This window comes from Phyllostomus discolor, chromosome 4 (genome assembly GCF_004126475.2).
Source record: "Phyllostomus discolor isolate MPI-MPIP mPhyDis1 chromosome 4, mPhyDis1.pri.v3, whole genome shotgun sequence".
In the NCBI taxonomy this organism is placed as follows: domain Eukaryota; kingdom Metazoa; phylum Chordata; class Mammalia; order Chiroptera; family Phyllostomidae; genus Phyllostomus; species Phyllostomus discolor.
The window spans coordinates 121,570,031-121,594,081 of NC_040906.2; the positions used below are offsets into that span (position 1 = coordinate 121,570,031).

At 35.3% G+C, this 24,051-nt stretch overlaps 1 protein-coding gene across 3 annotated transcripts; it reads right to left on the reverse strand.

The window, feature by feature from the left end:
* On the reverse strand, positions 1–23,776 carry LOC114494671 (cysteine-rich secretory protein 3-like). Of its 3 annotated transcripts, none has more exons than XM_036024219.1 (8): positions 23,647–23,776; positions 13,877–13,947; positions 9,375–9,491; positions 7,782–7,869; positions 5,926–6,074; positions 5,420–5,517; positions 3,247–3,335; positions 1–1,212 (listed from the first exon to the last, which is right to left on the reverse strand). In XM_036024219.1, exons 2-8 carry the CDS (start codon positions 13,943–13,945, stop codon positions 1,085–1,087), a joined length of 738 nt encoding a protein of 245 aa, XP_035880112.1. In that variant the 5' UTR covers positions 13,946–13,947; positions 23,647–23,776; the 3' UTR covers positions 1–1,084. The 3 variants fall into 3 exon arrangements, with proteins under 3 accessions (XP_035880112.1, XP_035880111.1, XP_035880113.1); XM_036024218.1 differs by having other exon boundaries at positions 23,622–23,773; XM_036024220.1 differs by lacking the exons at positions 1–1,212; positions 3,247–3,335 and adding an exon at positions 3,369–3,453 and having other exon boundaries at positions 23,622–23,776.
* Positions 23,777–24,051: the final 275 nt, after the last annotated feature.

The following is a 24,051-nucleotide window of genomic DNA, read 5'->3' on the forward strand; positions in this document are numbered from 1 at the left end:
TAGATTTTCTGTTTTTAATGCATATTTTATTTTAGAATCTTTCTGACTCACAGAAATGTTGCTAAGATAGTACAATGGTTTCCCCATACTCCACATCCAGCTTCAGTTTCCCATAATGTTAGCATCTTACATACACTGGTACAGTTGTAAAGACTAAGAAATCAATATTACTATTAAAAACACTACAAAGTCTATTCAGATTTCAGCAGTTTTTCCATTCATGACTATTTTTCTATTCCAGAATCTAATCCAAAATATTACATTATATTTGGTCTTCATGCTTGTTTCGTCTCTTCTGGTTTTAATGGTTTCTCCAAATTTCCTTGTCGCTCACGATTTCAACAATTTAGAGGAATCCGGGTCAGAGGTATTTTGTAGAATGTCCCTCAATTTAAGTTTGCCTAATATTTTATGTCATGACAAGACTTGGGTTATAAGATTTTAGACAGATTACCCCAGCAGTGAAATGCCTTTCTAATCATGTCACGTGAATGGGTTCATGAGTCCACGTGACTTATTACAGGTGATGCTAACTTCGATCACTTGGTTAAGATGGTATTTGCCAGCTATCTCTGTGTAGTTATATTGTTTCCTTTCCATACTTCACTCTGTGAAAATGAGTCACTGAGTTCAGCCCAGAATCAAAAGGGAGGGGATTGTATTATATTAAATTCTTCTTTAAGGAAGATTTGTCTAAGAGAGGAGAGGTGTAAACAGGAAGGTGTGGTCTTTTACTTATGCATATGAAGAATTTTGGCAAAAGGAAGGTTGATTTTTGGCAAAATGAAGGTGGGGGTTACCTAAAAAGAAATATTTTAATTTAGTTAAAAAGGGTGGAAGCTAGATGAGTGAGAAGAAGGGTGAATGGCAGATGAGGAATTAAAGACCCTGTATGTGAACACTTTTGGAGATAAAAGAGATTTCTGTAAAGTTAAGAACAGATCCAGGAAAAAAAAAGACATTACTATTTGGAATCAAATTTATAGCTAACATGTCTATGATTTCCTAGGTAATAAATGTCAAGTGTAAGTAGATGTAGCTCTCCTCCACTTAACCATGTTCCATCTGTATTGAGCATTTATTTTTAATAAATTTTGTCTGAACAATTGCAGGAAGCCTTGCAACTGCCCTTGGTGAGTGCATTGTCACAACCCACTTGTTCCTTCAACTTTTTACAGTTACTAAAAACATCTTCATACTTGCAAGTATTGGCTGGAATAAAAACAGTAAATTAGTAACTTCATTATCATTATCCTCCACAGCAATAACACAAACAATAAATCCTATGTGAGTGAGGAGGAGGGAATAGAGCAAAAAATTTGGCATCATTCATTTCTCTCTGATGGTTGTTTCATATCTTGAGGGACACATAAGTGTCCTTAGTTAAATTCACTGATTAAGGCATCATTTCTTTCTAAATTTGAGCTTTTCCAAATGTTTCTAAAATAATTGACCAAGTTTCCTCCCTCAGAAAAAAAGGGTAAAATGAATTTACCATAAATAAATCTCTCTAAAACTGCACCATTCACAAGTATAGCCACTAGCCATGTGTTTTTTTTTTTAATTTAAACTTAAATTAATTCAATAGCTTTGAAATTTCAGGTCCTCAGTGACACGTATTAGTTACATTTCAAGAGCTCAATAGCCAATGTGTCTAGGGGCTACTTTACAGGACAGTGCAGAAATTGAACATTTCCATCATTGCAGAAAGTTACATTGGGCAGTCTTTTCACCAAATTCTAATGCCATTGGCCTTTCTTTCAGGAGTGAGGAGTTGTTATAAGAAAAAAGTAAATGTAAAATGTAAAACAGAAAGAAGTTTTAGTATTATTTTTGGACATTCCCAACTGGATGTTGCTCAATGGCCAAAAACTCAACAAATCTCAAACTAGATTAACCACCCTTCCTACAAGCTTGGCATTTCTTTGGTATCTCTCCCCAACTCCCAGCTCAATTTACCCATACTCAAAGGAATAGCATTCCCCACTACTAAACAATTCAAACCAAGAACTAGGAATCAACCTGAACTCACCCCCCTCTCCTTTTATCTGCACTTAAAAAGCACAGAGGCAATAAACACTGGCTATTCTACTTTCTCCTTGTCTCTCATAAACTGTCCATTTATCTTCATTCATTTCACCTTAATACAGTAAGAACATCCATTTGTTTCTGAATCCATATTTCTCAACAGTGTATCTCAGCTGGTTTCTATTCAATTTTTTCTTCATACTGCCAGGAACTCTTTATAAAACACATTTTTGATCTTATCACTCTTCTGTCTAAAATCTTTCAACTGGCTACTTATTACTAATAGAAAAAATTCCAAAATTAACAAATAGTATTCCACAGAGGCATAAGTATTTTCCTTGTTAGTTAGTTTATAGTTTTTATATCATCAATATTCTGAATTATGGCTATATGTTTCACTCAGAATGCTACAATTGAGTCACATGAATGCATTTGAGAAGCAAAAATTTTAGTTAATGGGTCAATTGTATTGTTCATAATAATTCTAATAATACATCCCAACTAAACAAAGATACCAACTCTTTGTACATTAATTCATAACAATACTGGAAAGCAGATATATGACATTAATTTTACTCCTTTTTGTTAAAACAGCTTTGAAGCTTCTGTTAGCCAATAATACCCTATTCAGATTTGATAGAAATTTTAAAAGTCCATAAAAATTATAGCAAACAAAAGTGCAAATGATTATTCAATTAAACTTGATGATTCTAACTATACTATGAGAAAAATGAAGAATGTACGATGACCAACTCATTGGCATATAAGGGATTATATTTAGTGTGCCTGTCCAGACTGAGCTGTATGTGCAGCCTCACACCTTTATATTTGTACTTATTGTCATTTTAAAATGCAACCTTTTCTATAATAACATTAATTTTGATAAAAAGAAAATTCATATTTAATTACAATAAATTATTTTCACATAAACATTTTCATATATGCCAATATGAAATGGGTTTAACATAGTCACAGATACACCTAGATGGTAGATGCTCCTTTAGGTTACCTATGGCAATAGGCTTTCATTGCAAATAATGCATATATGTACTGAATGATTTAAGATTTTTGCTTAAACACACACTGTTGAGTAATTTTATTGTTGTCTTGTGCATGAAGGCATTGCTTAAGTTGGCTCTATTCAGAAGATCTCCTAACTTTTAAAAAGAAAAATCAGGTCATTTAATTATACTAGTAAATTAGTGACTTCAAACTTACTGCATAGTCCATTGTCACAGTGATTAGGGCAGCTGGCACAGGGCGTTCCTTGGAGGTAAGGAGTATATCTTCTGCTAACAACATTACCACTGAAATTTGAAATATAATACATGAAACACTTCTTTAAATTCTTTAGTTCAGTTTATGCTCCAAGGGTAGCATCCATCACATATTCTGAATATTTACTCAGTGTTTTAATCATGCCACCTGAAAAATGAATATTCCCAATGTGTACTCAGGTAGCAGTGCAAAGTAAGAGAGTAATTCACATGAACACTCCCTTGACCATAATCTCACATCTGAGCAACTGAAATGGAGTAAATAGGGTCTAAAGTTTTGAGAGTATATTTTACTGTGGCAACACTCTTCATCTATCAGTAGACTTGGTCAAATTGCTAAGGCAGTGCACCCCAAGGTGCTGACTACAAGTGAGGCACATTCCCTGCAGGAATGTCCAACCCACAGCCCACAAGCCACATGTGGCCCAGGGTGGCTATTAATGCAGTCCAACACAAAATCATCAATTTACTTAAAACATGATGACATATATGTTTTTGTGATTATGTGTCACAATGTATTTATTGTGTGGCCCAAGACAATTCTTCTTCTTCCAGTGTGATATACAGACACCAAAAGATTGGCACCCCTGTGAGAGATACTAGAATCTCCTGGGGGACAGAAGGTTGCATTATGGTAAATACTTAATATTGTATGTAATTTTATATTTTAAAAAGGAAACCCTAATTATCAATAAGTTCTATACTATGAACTGGAGAAAGTAATGCTTCAAGATAATTTTTGGCCTCTAGATGCAGGCTGGTGACATTTTCAAGTATTTTGTGGGAGGTGGATGTGGTAGGAAGGATTTTGAATGTCTAGAGGTTTTGTATGTGAGGTTTTTATGTTTACTAAAAATGGGAATATTAGAAGGAAAGGTTTCATTAACACTAACTTCCAAGGTAAAGTGGTCCTACAATGACTAGTCTGTGCTTCATTGATAATTATTAACCAATTGGCTGTTATTATCTGAAAAGGGTCAAAGTTTCATTTGGACCTAATGATCCAAAGACCCAGGAAAGACCCAGGACAAGGCATCTGAATCTCAGTCTCCTTGCACAAAATATAGCTATGGAGGTGTGTGAGCTTTTGGAAAATTGTGAAATATATATAAAAATATTTCATAAGTTCTTTCACTCTTGCTTTTTTTGTTATTCATTTCAACTCTTACCACAGATAACTTGTTCTCGTTGTCTCCCCTCTCACATCCAGACAGTGGGCTTCGGTGTATTCTCTTATGACGTTTCAATCCTTTCTATTAAACCCTAACTGGTACTTGCAGGAAAATGACTTTGAAGGCCATACTTCTCAAACTGGAACCTAACTTCACTTGGCTTATCTATAGTTTTATCATGTAGGATGCTTGCTTGGGAGGAAAACTCTCCCTCCAGTAGCAAGGAGTTTCAAACATTGAAAGTAACCTCTATTTATAGATATATCTTTACCATATCCATAGAATTTTTGTGGGTAAGTCAAATATGTTGCTTGAGGAAGGAGTATATTTCCTGCTATAAATCAAGATTTTATTGCATGGTTCCTTCAGAGATTTTGTGTTAAATTCTAAAAACAAAGACTTTATTATTACCTTTTCTTGATAATTTGAAATATATTAGGGATTTCCTGAAAACCTTTTGAGGCCCAATATGTAATCAGTTCTTAATGGTATACTATAGGTATTTTAGATAAACAACCATAAGAACATTTGTGTACAAAAAACATTTGAGTACTGTTTGTTACCTAACCTTTACCCTTGGACTTACCACCAAGATTTCATTTTCTAGAATGTGAATGTAACAAAAACTGATAGTATTAAATCTAGATAACTACATATAACATATTTCCACATAACCCTGAGCCTCAGGAAAGCAACTGAGAGGGAAGACAAATAATTTTAATCATGAGGGAGTAAGCTTCAGATATCATACTTGAAACTGAGAAGCTGGTCTTCTGTCTGAGAAGTTGATTGTGTCTCAAATTTAGAAAAGCTTTCTAAAGATCAATCTCTCCCTTTCATGGAAATATGCTTTTTCAGCCTGGGTTGTCTAATACATGATAAATTTAAAATATTAAGTTGCTGATGGCATCATTGATAGCGAATTTGAAAACATATACTTACGCAGAACAATAGTGGCAGACATAATAGTATTTTAGTTTTCTTTGATTGGGACAATAGGCAGTTCCACATCCAACAAGGAAAGATGAGTACCAAGCAACCTACATGTCCATAAGTGAAGATCCAAGAGTACATTAGAGAAGGAAACATCCAAAAAATGAATAATAGGAAATAAAAAAATGTTACTGATATATTATGATTACATACACCTTATGGAAATATTTAAATTATTAAATTAAATTAAAAATCTTTTCAAACAGTTCATTTTCATGTATGTTCACTACTTTATCCATTTAGACTACTCAAAAAATATGGAGTATGTTTCCCTACCAAGAGCCGACAGGCTTTTGACAAGTGACAGCTCACAGCTTAAATACCCACAAAATTCGAAGACTGTCCTTTACCTATTTGAGATCTCCCCCCAGATTCAATATTGGAATCAGTCAAAATTTTGAGAGGCTTTCTTTTCAAGGCATTTACAGCAGCTTTTTTTCACTTGTTTCCCTTACCTGGGTATAATGTCCAATCACTGCATCGGGATCTTTTGGCCCTACACCATAGATAAAATCATCTTTCTCATCGAACCAACTTTGGATTGCATGTGACCATGAAACAGGGTTACTTGACATAAAGATATTCTCTCCACATTTCATTTCACCTAAGAAAAAGATCATTCCTGAGGTAAGCAAAAAAGTATGCAATGGTATATATGCCTGTATATATGCCTGGATAGATAGATGGATGGATGGATGGATGGATAGATAGATAGATAGATAGATAGATAGATAGATGATAGAGAAATCTATGTATGTATGTATGTATGCTATGTATGTATGCATGCATGTATGTATGTATGTATCTATCTATGCTATCTAGATTCACTACTTTTCAGACACAGTGCCCATAGTTGTTGCTAACTGCTGATTAAAGCATAAAGAGTTCCTTATCAGCTGTAAGCTGAATAGAAGCCATATGTACCCAACACACTGAGGCTGGTCTCAATGTGCAGATTGTGAACAGATGAAGTTCTCCTTCTTTAACATCTACTCCCCTAGAGACATTCATTCACATAGTAAATTCTTTGTGAATGTTGGTCTCGTGCTCTCAGCTGCGCACTGTTAGCTTGCTGGAAGCAGAAAGCAATTCATAACACGTCTCCTACCCTAACCCACACTTACCAGAAACTTATCACTTATAGCAACTTTAATAAATGCTTAGGGTTGTTTTGTGTACATTTTGAAAAAAAAATTTAGTCTTTAAGAGTCCTAAGCATGAAACAGGTGACACTAGGAGGAACAATATTTTCAAAGTTTATGGGTCTCCCTTTCATCACCAAATCAGAGTCACAAGCAAACTTCTCCTCAAAGAATTAGGATAAAAGTGCTTTGCAGCCCACAAAAATTTCAATGTATTTTTTGAACTTTGAAATTAATACTTACGTTTGTATGGTTTGGAATGTAATATCTACATACCACTGAAAACGAGTGTGAACTACTCTCAAATAGCTCTTCTAAGAGGGAAAGAAAGAAGGTGAGATGCTAACAGTAGACTGGGATCTTCAAAATCATTTGTTTCAGTCTTCTACTGAATATAGTCAACCCTCTCAATAATTTCATTGAATTATTGTATCAAAAATACAAATAACAGTGGCAGTTCTATTTTCAAAACAGGTAAGTTATTTACTACTTTCTAACTGTACTTCTCTATATCTGTCATTTAATAATTAAGTAAATATTTTGTTTACTTGCTCATACAATACGATATATAATTGTTTTTAGGTCCCTTGATGTAGAGGTCATGTCTCTGAGGCTATTTTGAGTCTAATATAGTACTGTATGCATTGTAAGAGGAATCCAGAACAAACAAAAACTTTGACTTATTGTCATCAAAGATTAAAAAGATGCTAATGCTAAATAATTTTGAGTAAAATTCAGTAAGTTTGACAAAATTCAACATATTTTATAAATCTAAAAATAAACACTTTTTTAAAATGCAGACTCTATAATATGAAAATGACACTGGGTTAGATGTATGAAATTCTAATTCTAAATTTCCCAGATATGACACTTCTTAGTAATTATGTTCCTGCTAACGGTGGTTAACAGGAAAATGATTTTCTTTCCTGTTAACAGATGATTAAGAGGTACAAATGTGATATTGTGTGAGACCGTTTTTGTAAAAGATAAAAGCATAAGCCCAGAGTGGTGCTTCTCAAGAGTTTTCTCTCGCAGAGATACTTTAACTTGAAAAGGTAGCATTTGAAGCAACATTTATCCACAAAGTTTCGTAATGCAACATCAAAACATAAGGCCCCTTATTATTTCACTTTTTCATCTACTCAATAAAAATTTATCAGTGTACATACCAATTCCTCGATTCTGTCTGTTACTGTGTTTGTGAGTGCACTTGTTTGCCCACGTTTGGGCATTTGCTGCTGCCTTGCTCTCCCATGTCTAAAAAGAAAGAGGGAGAAAAAGATAAGCACATAACAACTCAAACCACAAAGGAGCATAAAATTTGTAATGAGATGGGTAGTTGATTCATATCATTGTAAATTTTTCTGTACGTGCATATCCTTATAATCAAATATATTTTTGATGTGTCTTTTTCTGTTTCTTAAAGAAATTAGATAGTATGGCTACCCTAAGGAACTATAAAACCTAAGGTAGTTAATAATCTATGTATGATGGCACAACAGGAACACCTACAGACTTTTAGCAGTGGTTCTTAACTAAATATCAATAAACATGTAGATCCATTGAAATTATTTCTCCTAAAATACTAAAATGGCCTACTTCATTCCTAGTTCCTTCCCTTGCCCCCACCATGGAATACATTTGGGAGATGTGGCTTTCAGTAATGGGCCCAGAATTGTCTGTTATTTACCCTGAATTACATTGATCCTTACATTGAAAAGGCATTCCTGATTCTAAATTAAGAGCAATAGTGATCAGAAAAACATAATGGCCCCTTATTAGATGTCAAAAGATTTGGTTTTAATTCTGCCTCCACAACTTAAATAGTTCTGTAAAATAGACAAGTTATTTGACCATTATAAAGTACAATTAAGAATTTCTTCTTTGTCCCATGGAGCTAATTAAGCTTAAATTTTGCATCTCTCACTTGCATAGGTTCTTCTAAGGTTGTGCTAGGGGACCACAGAATACACAGGGTCATTTTTTTAAAAAAAAATTGCAGTGGTAAGATAGTTGTGTACTCTTCTGTAAAGAGGGTTCCTTCAAGCTTCAAATCAGCAACAGTTGAATTTCCCCAACTAAAAACATGTCTTGGAAAGATAGAGGATATAAGGTGAAACCTGGGTGGGGTGGACATTAATAATAAGGATGGTGTCAGTAATCATACATAGATCAACTCACTGTACAGAGAGGGACTGGACAGAGAGCTGCCTGCAGTCAGAGAACTTATTAGAAAATTGTTTTAGATCAAAATGAACAGAAAATGCCTGGTGAAAGTGTCTAAAAGTCAAGTTATCAAGGTCAGAAGGCACACACTAACATTGGGGGAAGGTTTTAGAATCAGCTGCATGACTCTATAAGTACCCTAAAAGTGTATGCAAATTATATATTATATATATATAAACATAGAAATAGATTATTACACATTACATATAGTGCATTCCACATATGCATTTTTTTTCTGGGAAGAGATATTTCACTCAAAAGATGGGAAACTCTGAAATGGAAATGATAGCAAATTAATTCTTCCAGGTTGTATTATTCTAGTGAACAGAACATGTAATGGTAGGATGATACACAATTTATAAGCAAAAATAGTATGTGGAATGAAAAAAAGGTATTTATGCATTGTCAATAACAAAGCTTTAATAAAATAACAAAGACAGAACTTCCTGTCACAAATGTCTTAGTAATCTTATTTACTAGAAGTCTGTGCTTATCACAGCTCCACAAGCCACTTTCCTTTTGTTATCACCTCTTACCATCTTCAGCATGTTGCTTGCAGGTGGAGTGACTGCTCTCCTTAGGTCATTGTGTTTATTTACAATCTCGCTTTGGACTTCTTTTTGGGTGGTTGACAAAGCATCAAACTTTGGATCCTAACGGAAAACAAAATTAGAATTATTTTTAAAACTTTTAAAAATTGCAACTGAATGAATAAGTTAATCCAAGAAAACAAAGATTATTTAAAAGGTATTCAATTTAGCCTTGGCTGTTGTGCCTTAGTTGGTTGGAAGTTGTCCCACAAAGTGCAAAGTCGCCTGTTCAATCCTTGGTCAGGGCACATGCATAGGTTGTGGTTTGGTCCTGGTAGGGGTGTGTGAGAGGCAGCGGATTAATGTTTCTCTTTCCCATTGATGTTTCTCTCCCCGCCTCACTCCCCCCTTTCCCCTCTCTAAAATCGAAAGGCATGTCCTCAGGTGAAGATAAGAAAAAAGTGCTCTGTTCAAACCAATATTAATTGTTATGCATTGCCAATGAATCTGAACCAAAGCTATGACTTTTTTAAATAGGAAAGAAGTAGTGTTAAATTTTGAGTGTGGATGTAGTTCATGTTATGACAATTAAAAACATCTCCAAGGCCACAAATGCCACTTTCTAGTATTAAAACATGTCTTAATGTGATTTTTCTAGACACATGAGTGATAATGTAATGACAGTGTTTTATGATGGGAACCTTTAAGGCATTCTCATTCACAATCAAGCTATAGTGAAGGAGTACTAAGAGGAGAGACAGGTGGCTCATCTAGACTTTAAGGGGAATTTTGATCCAACATGGTATCAGTATTTAAAGAAAAAATGTGTAGGCCCAGTCCAACTGCATTCTATATTTTAGTAAATGAATCCACCTATTATGTAGCAGAGTTTATGGAATTATTCAAAAGGCAGTTTTATAATATTAAACACATCTCCAAGGCAATGCAGAGGGAAAAAAGTCAGCCAATTAATGGATTATTGCTGACCATTAATTTTAGTAATAGAAATATAATTAAGGTATTAAATCACATACTTATATTTTTGGTATATCTTTGTGGGGTGTTGGGGGTGTCTAAGCCTAGAGGTAGAGTAAGCTGTGTGATTGTTCCATAAGGCTGACAAAATTTGATGACCTAAATTGACACAAGAATGTGATGTTATAGGAGCACGAGCAAGGTTCAAAGTTAAAAGTCTAAACAGGGCCTCTGGAATAAGTTCTTCTCTCCTCCCACAATACTGAGTTTTTGCAAACTTCTCCAAATACCGAGAACATAGGTCTGATCATATTCTATTACCACTATCTACTTATGTGTCCATTTCTCCCACCTGCTGGTATGTTCTTAAAGACAGAGACCAAGAATGAACACAAGTATGCCAGTGTATCCACAGATTTGGAGCATTCCCAGCTACTTATTCCTAAAATGGAAAAAGTGCATGTGTGAAATATTAGCAGTGGCTGATCACAGCACAAAATAACATCTCTTGTATGTCCTATTTGCCCTCAAAAACTTTGTTAAAATAGTTTCATTTCAAAGCATATCAAAATTTGTCCCTTGAGAAAGGAGAAGTAATTGTTTTTTGCTTCTTTTTTTTTTTAAGATTTCATTTATTTATTTTTAGAGAGGGAAGGGAGGGAGATAGAGAGAGGGAGAGAAACATCAATGTGTGACTGCTGGGGGTCATGGCCTGCAACCCGGGCATGTACCCTGACTAGGAATTGAACCTGCAGCACTTTGGTTTGCAGCCCACGCTCAATCCACTGAGCTACACCAGCCAGGGCATTTTTTTTGCTTCTTATACCAACTTCTTTTGCAGGTAAAAATTCTACTGATGAAGACAGACATATCTTTGTTTCTTTTTAAATAAGCATTAAAGAAGCTTTTATTAGGTGATGAGAAATATGAAAAGTGTTCAGAAGAAAATGGATGAATAAAATATGGTATCTGTCTATACTTAAAGAATTTGTACTGGAAAGACAATATGGTATAAATGAGTATAATACCACATGACAAATAAAATAATCAGCAGGGTCTACTAGATGTTGAAAAAGAAGGGATCAGTTCTTCTTTATTGGGTTCAGGCAAGGCTTCACTGTTGGAAACTGCCCTGCCTGGTTTCAGAAGCTTTAACCCTCCATGGCTAAGGCTGAGGAAGAGACCTTGGAACAATAAGCCACTAAGGAGACAAAGCTTATCTCCCTCTCAGGGGCACCACCTCTGCCCCCTTTTGCTTGACCCTGTTTGGCCCCAGGCAGATGATTGGTTAGCCAATGACAGGCAAGATTCCTCAAGGGAAGGAAACCTAAGACAGTCACTGTCACAAAGGAGCCCTCAGGGAAGGACTTGGGGGGCTATATAAAAAGAAGGTGATGGACTCTTGCCCCTCAGCTTTGACATAGCCTGAGTCCTTATTCTGTCTGTAAGAAATCTCCTAATCTCTTGGCTGCCTTACTTCCCCTGCCCAACTTAAGCCTGAAAAAATGCCAGAGGTGGGTGCAGCCCTGTGCAGGAAAGGGTGGATTCCCCAGGTCAATCAGGACTGAGAAAAAAATGCCTAAATTCCTGTGAAAACTGCTTTGCTCAGAATGTTCTCAATTTTCTGATAATGTTCTGTGCAGGAAATGAGTTTGTTTCCCAAAGTTTTATATCCCTTTAGTTAACTGACCCTCACTCAGAATGAGCCCTCATAGTTCTTTGAATGTTATTTATTGTTTGATCATTACTGCCTGACAATGATTGATGAGCTTTACCTGTATTCCTGGGCAAACTGAACCCAATAAAAGCCCATTGAGGAACAGGCTCAAGGCCCTTCTCCTTTGAGAGATCAGCTACCTTTCCTCCCCAAGCATACCATGTCTTGGTAGACTTACTCTCATCAGTTGTGGACGGGTGCGGAGGCACTGTGGGCAGGGCCCCCCACACTTCACAAAAAGTGAAGTGGAGGTTCGAGAGCTGAGTGGTGTTTTCTAGGGCACAGAAGAGGGCACATTGAGAGGGCCCAGAGAACCACACCAGGCACAGGGAATGTAGAGCATCAGCAAACACTTACTTATGTGAAAGATCTAATTGTATCTCCATTTTTAATAATTTTATAAATAAAAATCAGGAGGTGGATGAGAAAGATAACAGGGAATCAAAAATGGCCTTGAAAGGAACTCTTTAGGAATGAAATTGGGAAGACAGAACTACTTAAATGAAGCTCTTAGTGATGAATATATTGTCTTCAGATTGAAAAATTCGATTAACAATGACTTCAATTCTGAATGCCAGATGAGGTTTGGCCCAGTGTCAGAATTCTCTGGTCTGAGGGTTCTTAGCTAATCTTGTGCACCCAGAGCCAAGGAAGGGTGTGGGAACAGAGAGCAAGGACCAGAGCTCCTCGAGTTCAGAGGTTTTCTGACCAGAAAAGCCTACACACCAGTGGAAGGGAAACACCGATGCTGCTCTTGGGATTATTGAACTGAAGCAGCATACCAGAAATAATTAGAGCATCTCATCTTACACAAATTAATTGTAAAACTTATGAAAATATCTGAATGCTTAATACCCCTAGTAAATTTTCTCTTTTTAAATAAAAAAAGTATAACTATTCTCACACAGTAACTATAAAAATTAAATGTGGTGATGTATGTGAAGAACCTTTCTTAATTAGGGATTAGATAAACAAATTGTTAATTTTCAGTGGGGGTCACATAGAAATGGATTAAATAACACCAAAGTAGACAAAATCTTGGGATAGGAGCAGTTTTGTAAGCTTTTAAACCCATAGACCAGTGGTGTCACCAGAAAAACAATGAAAACACCACATGTCTTTTTTTTTTGGTGCCCACTTTATAAAAAGATAAACAGATTAAATTATATTTATAATATATTTAAAATATATATTTATCTAAATATATTTATATATTTAAATATATTTTATATATTTATATTTATATATTTAAATATATTTATACATATTAGATAAATATATCTAATGTATATATTTATGCATTAGATAAATATATATAAACATGTTTATATTTAGATAAATAAATTTATAAATGCATTTATGTTTATATAAATATATTTATATGTATACACAAACATACTTAAATGTATAATATATGTATAGATGCATATAGTTACATAAATATATTGTGTATTAAATACATGTGGCTATATTATATATTTAAATTTATATTTATTATAGATTTGAATATATACAATATTTAAAGCATATTAAACTATAGCTTCCATCATGCAATCCATATTAAAATTATTAATGAGAAATTGTACCTCCTTTTTTAAACTAAGTCTTTGAAGTCTGCTATGCATTATGTTTACGCATATCTCAATTCTGACTATCCATATATCAGGGTTCAATACCTTCATGTGCTTAGGTACTACCATACTTAGTGATACACTAGATACTTTAGCTCTTTTTACTTTTGAACATTGATCTAGCAGCGTGCTGTCCTTCAAGGTTGGTTGCATTGTTCTGAAAATATTTTCAACTTTGATCATACCTGTCCATTTGCAGGGAAGAACGGAAACAACACAGCAGCCAGAAACAGCAACACTGGGAATAATGTCATCGCTGAGGAAACAAAACAAAGACTTGCATTGGTATTTTAGTGCAAGAACTTCTAAAGAACACAGGAGGAGAAAAAAGAAACAATGCAACATCAGTTATCTCAAATTCATTAGTAACATAACAAGAGTAGATTTGTCACAGGGTGCCAATGGAATTCTAATGGATTCAGGCCCAGACTCAAGCTTTTCTAACGGGTATGATAAAGAACAAACAGATATACTATACTGAAGCTCTTGAAGTAGTACACCTGTAAATATTTAAGGTACACTACCCAATACCACCGTATTTCCAGTTTTGTCTACACAGAAACTTTTTCGAGTTAGGGGAATGGTTTCTTCACATTGTCCATTTAGGAGTAAAAATAGCTCTCAACCGTTTTGATTATGGGGATACTACTGAACTAGTCCTTGCTGGCTTCCTTAACACTGCTTATCTTTATAAATATCCCCTCATTAACATTTCTTCAATCTACCAGTTAGTGTGGGCCATATCTTCTGCCTCATATACTAGTCATTCCTAGAACCCTAGGTAAATTTGCTAAGAAGTAGTGATTTAAAGAAACAAAAACAAAAACCTTTCAACCACTCTCCATAGCTCTGTCCACATGTCATTCATTTCCACTCCAACCATTTTTTTAGTTACATTGCCTCAATTCCAAAAAGGTAATACTCTCCTTTTGGATCTAAAGCCAGAAAACCACTTTTAAGAGCTTACCAACCCAATCTGTATTAATATCCTTCATATGCTCACCATTTTTGCTTCACTTACTCAACTTTTTAGAATCCTGAAGAAATAATATATACTAGGAAAACTTTAGTCATCATTTTTAGCACTTTCATATTTTTAAGGGTAAAACAATTATGTGTTCAATAACAGGGAGATAAAATGTCTAAATAAATTAGAGTACATTCTCTTATTAGCATATATTGGACATAAAGTTATGTTTATGATGGTTTTATAAGAAGAAAATGCTTATGCTTCAAAATTAAGTTAAGAAAAAAAAACACCAAATAGCATAGGAGATCCTTAGTCTCCTGTTATAAAAAAAAGTTTGTGCCCTCCCAAAATCGATAGGTTGAAGTTCTAACCTCCTGTGAGGCTATATGTGTTTTGGGGCCCTTAAAAGATACTTAAGGTTAAATGTAAAGATGAGCCCTGATCTGATAGGATTGGAGACACCAGGGAATGTATTTTCACCTGTGCTGCCTCTCTCACTCAATGTCTGCCTGTCTCCCTCTCTCCTCAGCACACACAGAGTAGAGGCCATGTGAAAATGCTGTGAGAAGAGAAATCTCAGCAGAAAGTGACCATTCTGGCAACTTGGTCTCAGACTCTACCCTCTAGACCTGTGAGAAAATAAATGTTTGTTGTTCAAGCCACCCAGTCTGTGGTAATTTGTTATGGCAGCCCAGGCAGACTCATATACACTCTCATATTTAACATCTGAGGGATATGTTGCTTTTCAAGAGTGTTACAAGGTCCATAGCATGTAGCAATTTGAAATCTCCTGGAGAAACAGGTCTGCATTCCAGTGTGCATGTGTGAGCAAAGCACTGAGATGGATGGGTACCCCTGACTACCATTCAGCATCCATATCTCAAGGCAGCTGTGCTTCCCTCATGGGTATATGACAACACCTCTATGGCATAGGGACTTGGGGCCAATTTTAAGATAAGGTAACAGAAAAAAAATTATTCCATAAGGGTATTGATGATCTAGATGTGTAGGGAGATCCGGAAATAAGTATATTATGATTCTTCTGAAGGACAGTAGCAGAAATAGGACCTCATCCCCTTCTCCTGGAAAACTAATACTCAAACAAAAAGCCAGGCAAAGATCAAGCAAGATTAAACAGAAATACAAGAGAATGAGTTTATTTTTGTGTGATAAATAAGACATTCTTTCTTTCTTCATTTCCTATAATGAGTCTACATTATAATTACATTACTTATAATTATAAGTAATTACAAAAAGGAAAGATCTTTATTCCAAAGCGATTGTTAACTTTTGGAAGAATGCCTCTGACTTTGTCAAACCAATTGTCTTAGTTACTTCACGACAGCCTGGTGTAGCTAACAGGTTGGGCATCATGATGCTCAAGGAGAGAAGAGCAGAGCCTCGGAGGTGTTAAGTGACTTCCTGACAGCCTCATTGCTAGTTGGTGTGTAGCTGAGACAGAACCCAAGATTTCTTTAACCTCAGTATTCATTTCCCACTTTAATTGTAGTAAATTGGGGGTGTGAAGGTTCAAAAAGCGAATATTTTTGCCTTGAAAAAATAGTCATACATTACTATAAATCTTTTGGCAGCTGATAAATACCTGGCAGATTGCTCAAAATGTTTGAGAAAATTAGAAAAAAATAAAAAAATACTAATAATTAAGTTGAATCTTTACCTTCAGCTACAAAATAAAACTCCTAAGGCTTTGAGAGCTCAAAACATATTTTCCTAGGAGGTTTATTTTGAATTGAAAGCATAACCCATTTTGATCATTTTTATTCATGTTACCTTGTTGAACTAATGAAGGATGTTGTAGGCATTTTAATAAAGTGATTATGTCCATTAAATTAACTAGAAAGGGAAGGGAAAGTGTTGAAACAGAAATCACAAAATTGATAACACATTCCTGTTGGGGTTCTATAATGAGTACAAACTATGTAAGTGTTTCTATCATGTTTTTTTAGATTAAAGCTTTTCTATACAATTAAAATTTCACTCATGACAATGGGGAAAGTTTGATTTTTGTGTATATTGTAGCTTTTTAGGTAGAAGAGAGGAAGAGGGGAAGAAAAATGAAAATTTGAAGACAAAAAAGGAAAGCATGGAAAGAACAATGAACTTATTTCTGTATAGAAAACATAAATTGAATGCTAAAAAGAGCCATTTTATTTCTCAGAGATGTCTGGTTCCCTATTAAGCAAACCAGAACTTTGGCTACTGTATCGTGATGAAGAGAACAAAACAAGTGTTAAGAAGCCTGGGCTGTTGTTATTGTGTCAATGGTGCTCTTTTACCTGGCTCATCTTTAAGCATATGAAATTGACAATCTTCATTTGTAAAATTAAAATACAGGGACATAGGGTCACCTCATAAGGTTTTTGTGAGGTTTAAAAATATAAATCATATTAAAGAATTTGAAAGCATTAAAAAAATCCCCATGTACATACAAGTCCTAACATTAACATTACTATTTTTATTGTCATTTGGGATGCTTGCTCCCTTAGCTGGGAGGGTTGCCAGCATAAATTTCAGGAACAGTGTCTGCTGAAGACAGCCATGTGGTCCAACATCATGCTCTCTTCCCAGGGCATCCTCATCCTCTGCCTGACATGGGGCGTAAAAGGCCTTACCTCTTCACTCTGACTACAGACAGCACCGAAACATCATCTCAGCTTAAGAACCATTCTGAAGCAGTTGATTCACTGAAACCTATAATGAGACTACATCACAGCTTGATTTCTTCCCTTTGTCCAATCTCACTTCCTTCCACTCCCCTTCTAGGAAATTAATCCCAAGTGGATTCCTTAATGAACTTCTTGTGTCTCGTATTTCTGAACATTACCTAGGGAACCCAACCTGTGACATCATTCATTAGATAATCTTTATTCCACTACTTTAATCAGGATAGGTTCCCTATTGATCCTTTCCTCTGATCATATGCCTTTTATGCCTTTGATAATGTTAATCCTCAAATCTGGACTCTAGCCACTTCCTTCAAGAACATTTCAAAGTCTCTCACTACAAAGAAACTCACAGACCAACTCCAAACACACAGAAGTTATCCCTGTGGAGCATTTAAAACCCACCCAGTCCTGACTGGTGTGGCTCAGTTGGTTGGGTGTCATCCCACAAAGCAAAGGGTCATTGGTTCGATTCCCCATCAGGGCGCATTCCCAGGTTGCTGCTATGAGAAGCAACCAATCCATGTTTCTCTCCCTCTCTTTACCCGTCCCTCCCCACTCTCCAAAAATAAATGAAAGTCTTAAAAAAAAAAGCCCAGCCAGTAAACTTGTTTTCTGATTATGTTCAGGATCTAATTTATCTCAATTTCTTCATACACATTAGATGTTTTCCCATAGCAAGACTGAGTATCTAGAAAAGGCAGAATACCATCATCACTTTCTTTTAAATGCCTTTTGGCTAAACAGTGTTTGCTCCATGGTGGGAGCTGCAGAAGCTTTCAGAGTCCCCAGAGGACTCTGTTAGACTGATGTCCTTGTGCATGCCCATCCCTCTAGTGAGGCCTCCTGTGGAATTTGAAAGCAACAGAGGAAAACAGATTTTTTTCTTTTTTTTCAAGTTAATGACAATCAGATATTGTTCTTTTCTGTAACAGACATTCATCAAATTTTACACAATATGTCTGGGATAGAACTCTGGATACTGCCGAACATGATCAACTGAACAAGATATGATTCCTATCCATCCTCAGAGTCTTAGCACACCATTATGGGAGCCCATCATTCAAGTACCTAGAGTGGGAAGTATTTGGCCTTTCCCATGTGTGCAAAAGTGGAAGCTAAAGTTTTTTTTTTCTTTTGCCCTGACCAATTGTGATGCTTTTGAAAAAGGATGGGGAATATCTACATAACACACATCTCAGGAAGTATTAGAGGTATGGTAAATATGATTAAGCACCAGCTAGAAGACCAAAGCATTTAGCTCCAACACCCTCCTTTGCCTGGTACTGACATAATACTGTTTATTTTTCTTTCATTGAGTCCAGTCCCACAGAAAGCATTAGAAAACATTAGGTTAATAACTGCTTCCTCCTGTCATCTACTTGCATATAGACGAATTCCAAATGTGTGTGGTTACACATTTCCTCTGCTTATTACTTAGGGACAAACTTTAGATTCTTTTAAAATCATTTCCCTTAAAAGACTTACTTAGCCACATGCTGGTCACCAAGTCTCTCCTTTTATACAGTTTTCCACTCTACCATTTGTAATTTTCCTTTTTCAAAGAGATTAGTAATTTCTCATAAATGTGATTAGAGAAAAGCCAGATTCAAAGATTCAAAGATGTACAGTTCCAAGTGTCGATGGTTTATTACTACCCGATTACAGACAGCAGAAAGCAAACTGTCTTTCTGAAGCATAAATGTAAAAGATACAATTAAACTGCAATATACCGTTCCTTCCTCACACCAATGATAGGACCACAACAATATTTGAAAGACTCACATGAAAAAGAAAATAATGACCTATCACTGTTTATTAACTGATTAAAAACTATGTATTTACAAATAGTATACCAGCATACCTTGCCTTAAAAGTCCATTTTGTGCATATAAGGAAATTGAAATGATAAACTAGGAAGAATTTGCTTAGTTCTTAAGAGGAGAATTCACAAAATGGTTCACTTAAAATGTGAGCTTTTAGCCTTCAATTGCAGTCAGAATGTCAATACAGGCAGGCTTCTGGTTATCACCCTAACATGAACTCCGAAGGAATGAGAGAAATGAAAGGAAAGCATAACTTCCAAGAAAGTTATCAAAAAGACAGTGAGAAAAGCAGGGGAAAATTAAGTTATTTAACACCTCTAGTGTGCATGTATGGGGAGATGTATGTATGTTTTGAGTATGAAGTAGAAGAAGGTGTTGCATCCTGGGACAGTGACTGACCTGATTATGTAGTTTCAGTAACAATCTTGCTTTCACCTCGTAACAATCACTGTTTCCTCCTCATTGTGAAATTCTCTGCAGGATATCATCATGAAAGCATAAAAACCTCCAGCAAGTGTCAAGAACTAATAAAAGTAATGAAATGTGGACTAACCTACATTGCTACCGCCTAGGGTTATGTGAGTATAAAATAGTGTGACTACTTCTTCCCAATCCTGTTTCCCCTCAAACGTAACCTGAGGAGTGGCAGTGAATGGAAATGATTCTGGCACTGGTTCACCAAACAGATGAGAGTAATAGTACATAATATATAGGTTCATTTCACAAACAGCATGCAAAAATCCTCACTAAATATTAACAGACCAATTTCAAAAATAAAATTAAAATATCATGATCAAGGAAAGTTTGTATAAGTACTGAAAAATTATTGCAAAATGAAAAGGTTCATTGGTCTATTTATCACATGAATAGACTAAAAAGATCATGTGGCAAAAATATTTTACTAAATTCAGTCCCTAGTCATAGCTAAAAAAAGAACACAGGGAAATAGAGGAGATCATTAATTTGGTAATGGTATTATATTAAATATCTACAACAAATATTGTAGTTACTCGAGAAACTAGGTGCATTGCATTTAATATTGGGAACAAGAAAAAATGATTGATATCACTGCCATTGTTCAACATCAAAGTGGAGAGTTCCTGATCAAAGCTGTAACAAAGAAAAAATATATTCATTGGTCTTGCAAGGGAAGAGATAATACTTTATTATTTTCAAGTGATATGGTCATCTATCTAGAGAATACATCATAATCAATGAGTTTGCCAGATGCAATACCACTTTTCAAAAAATACTATCACCATACACCAGCCACACTCAACTAGAAAATAAGATTTAAAGAAAGATCCTACCCATAGTAGTAACAAAAACTATAAAGCATCTATGAAACAATCAAGAATAAAAAAATCCTCCCTGGAGATAAGTTTAAAACCCTAGTAAAAGACCTAAAAGGTCTGTATAAGCTCCCCTGGCCAGTGTGGCTTACTTGGTTGGATCACTGTCCCATAACCTCAGGGTTGCAGGTTCAATTCCCAGTCAGGGTGCATGCCTGGGTTGCAAGTTCAGTCCCTGGTGTGGGCATGTATGATACTGGGTCCTATATGATCCTGATTCCAGGTGCAAATGTGAGGTGACTGATTGATGTTTCTCTCTCACATCGATTTTTCTCTCTCTCCCTCCCCCCTCTCTAAAAGCAATGAAAGGATATCTTTGGGTGAGGAAAAAAAAAACTTTAAAAAAAAGATTTGCATAAATTGAGATATTTCCATGCTCTTAAATTGTATGTGTTAATAAAGATGTCAATTTGGCCCTGGCTGGTGTGGCTCAGTGAATTGAGCACAGGCCTGTAAACCAAAGGGTCACTGGTTCGATTCCTAGTCAGGGTACATGCCTGGGTTGCATGCTAGACCCCTATTCGGGGGCACATGAGAGGCAACCACACATTGATGTTTCTCTCCCTGTCATCCTCCCTTCCTCTCTCTCTAAGAATGGATAGATAAAATCTTTAAAAAAATGTTTTAAATGTCAATTTGAATTAAATTAATATGATATTCTTAAAATTCCAATAAAACTTCTGATAGGCATTATGAATAATTAAGTAAACCATTTATAAGAAGAATTAATTTGGGTATCTTTTTATAATTAGTTATTAACATAGACTTTAAACTTATGTTGACAAAAATTTGATATTATTGCAGGAACAGACAAATGGACTAAGGGAGGTGAACAGAAAATTGAAGAGACAGACCAAAAAGGTAGTATAAAAATTCGTTTAAGAGGAAGAGCAGGTTATCTTGCATACAGTGTTAGAAAAATTAGCTCACTATATGGAGAAAAATAAAATCAGATCCTTCTTAAGCATCAACTATAAAGGTGAATGTAGAGGTATTCAATTTATAAATAGATAAAAGTTTACATACCACTTTTCAGGGCCATCTGGGCCATCAGGGCCATCAGGGCCATTGTTATGTGTGACTTCACCCTCAGTGAGTCACACATAACAATGGCATTCTGTTTGGGCTCATTCAAAACTCATAACAATCTAGGCATTAGCTGCTGTTACTCAATACCCAAGTTTACAGATAGGCAGTACCCGGATCAGAGATTTAATAATTCAATACCATAAACTTGCAAACAGGAGAACTGAGGGATAAATCCAGACAGTTTGGCAGGAGGGGATGGAGGTGGTTTAAACAACACAGACCAGATAGCAGGCCATTAAAAGCATTAACGTGTGTGTGTGATGTGTATGTGTGATGTGTGCATTGCAGGTGTCTACATTTATATACAACTCACAGTACAGGAAAGTATTTGAAACAGCATTTTCAAACTCTCAGTGTAATATTTAATCTTCGTTCTGATATCTTTCTTTCACTTCACCACTTCTTAGTGGGATAGAAAGCAGGCCAAAACTATACAAAGTTCATGAAATTTCTAGATTTTATTGTGTAGAAAATCCATAAACATTTCTAAGTGGTAATAACTGCCTTGACAGTTCCTGAAGAGTAATTTATATTTCCCTTTTCAAGGATGAATTATCCTCCCTTTGCTTGAATTTACCAAAAATCACTGGAATTCTTAGTAGTATGGGATTTATATTCTGCTTGGGAGTTCTGACACTCTTCCTCCGGATTTGCTTCTTTATCAAATCTGAGCTCAGATCAGTGGCCCCAACTGACCTCACAACACATCATTAGATGTAACTCCGGTCTTGAAACATGTCATCAGTTTAATTTCCTCTGATTCTCCTCCAGAGTGTTAGTCATCCAGGCAGATGTTGGTTTTGGTTTATTTATTTATTTATTTATTTATTTATTTATTTGATTTTAATTGTTGTTTCAGTACAGTTTTCTGTCTTTTACTCCCTGCCCTCCCCCAAGTCCTCCCCACCTCCCTCCCATTTCCACTCCCACCCTAGTTTTTGTTCATGTGTCCTTTATACTTGTTCCTGTAAACCCTTCCCCTTTTCCCCTGAAATTCCCTCCCCTCCCACCTCTGGTCCCTGTCAACCCATTCTCTATTTCAGTGTTTTTGGTTATATTTTGCTTGTGTGTTTGTTTTGTTGTTTAGGTTCCTGTTAAAGGTAAGATCATACGGTATTTAGTTTTAACTAGCAAAAGAGGCAACTCCAGAGCTTCTCTGGCAACAGTGTAAATCATCCCCAAGCTCCCTGCCTAGCATTCAGCCACAGAGGGGAAAAGCATTAATAAAATATTTTGAAAGTAAAATCTTTTCTCTATGAAGTAAATAACTCCTGACAGATTGTCCTTAGGTAGCTCTGTGGTCTTTTAGTATCTGTTTATCCAGAATCACTTATTATTAGGAAAAACTCTGTCTGGAAATTGCTTCCTGATATAAAATATATAAAACAGATACTATCCTTAAATTATTTATACAAAGTTAGCTGCCTAAGTAGATTGACCTTGTATTAGAACACTTTTTAAAGTCTCTCTCTCTTTTTTTTAGTTGAGTACATTTCATGAGGGAAATTGTATCTCATACTGATAATCTTTAATAGAATATTTTTTATCTCAAGGTCAGTACTATATGTTGGTTTTGATGGGTTTAAAACTATTAACAATAGCTTCCCATCCTCATTTTAATAATGTCTATATTAACACAAATTATATATGTGAACACTAGTAAAGTTAATATTTGGAAGTGTGCACACACATATAACCATCTTTTTAATTTTCCTATTAAAGGAAGTTTTACTCAAATTGTTTGTAAAAGTCACAGACATGGGAGTTAATTATATTGCTTATTTTAGAGTAAAAGGTAAAAAATTCATTTAGATGTTAAATTTGATTAGGTGTTTTTGGAATATTAAAGCTATATATTACTTTCTTAGATTAAAAAGAAGATAATAACAAAGTCATTATTCTCAATAAAAGTTATCAACAGAGTTTTGAAAATCACAGATTAATTTACTCTCGATCATTTTACCATTGGCACCATTGGCATAAATATATTGGCATAATACAATATTCACCTTAAAATAAAGAACTATCACTTACTGTTGGTTCTCTGAGCAAGGGAACGTATTGGCTTTCTCTGTAGGAGGAAGGAAAGTGGACAGAGAAGGTTAGAGAGGTATCTAAATATATTACACCTATTTCCTGTCTTTAGCAAATACTGTTTGTGCAAGTAAATCTAAGTCAACAGGTTTGAAGCGGGGTTTGTCACACCAGTGGGCTCGGATTTCACTGCCAGCTGTCTGACGGAAGTTTTGGCAGCATCTCGTGATTCTTAAACATTTATTTCAAACCTGTATTCCTTGGAGCTCATATACTGTTATAATTTATCCACATTTTTGCCAATCAATATTTTGATAATTCTTAATCACTCTCATTACAACATTAAAGCTTCCAAGATTACTTCTGTATTAGTAAAGCTAAGCTTATCATTTTCATGAACCCAGA

What these genes read in the sequence shown, in the direction of transcription:
- LOC114494671 (XM_036024219.1), bottom strand. Translation starts at nt 13,945, where the DNA reads ATGACATTATTCCCAGTGTTGCTGTTTCTGGCTGCTGTGTTGTTTCCG. An exon ending in GTCTGCCACTATTGTTCTGC is followed by an intron (nt 3,336 to 5,419) that starts GTAAGTATATGT and finishes TTCAAATTTCAG; the next exon opens with TGGTAATGTTGTTAGCAGAA. An exon ending in CTGTGACAATGGACTATGCA is followed by an intron (nt 1,213 to 3,246) that starts GTAAGTTTGAAG and finishes TTTTTATTCCAG; the next exon opens with CCAATACTTGCAAGTATGAA.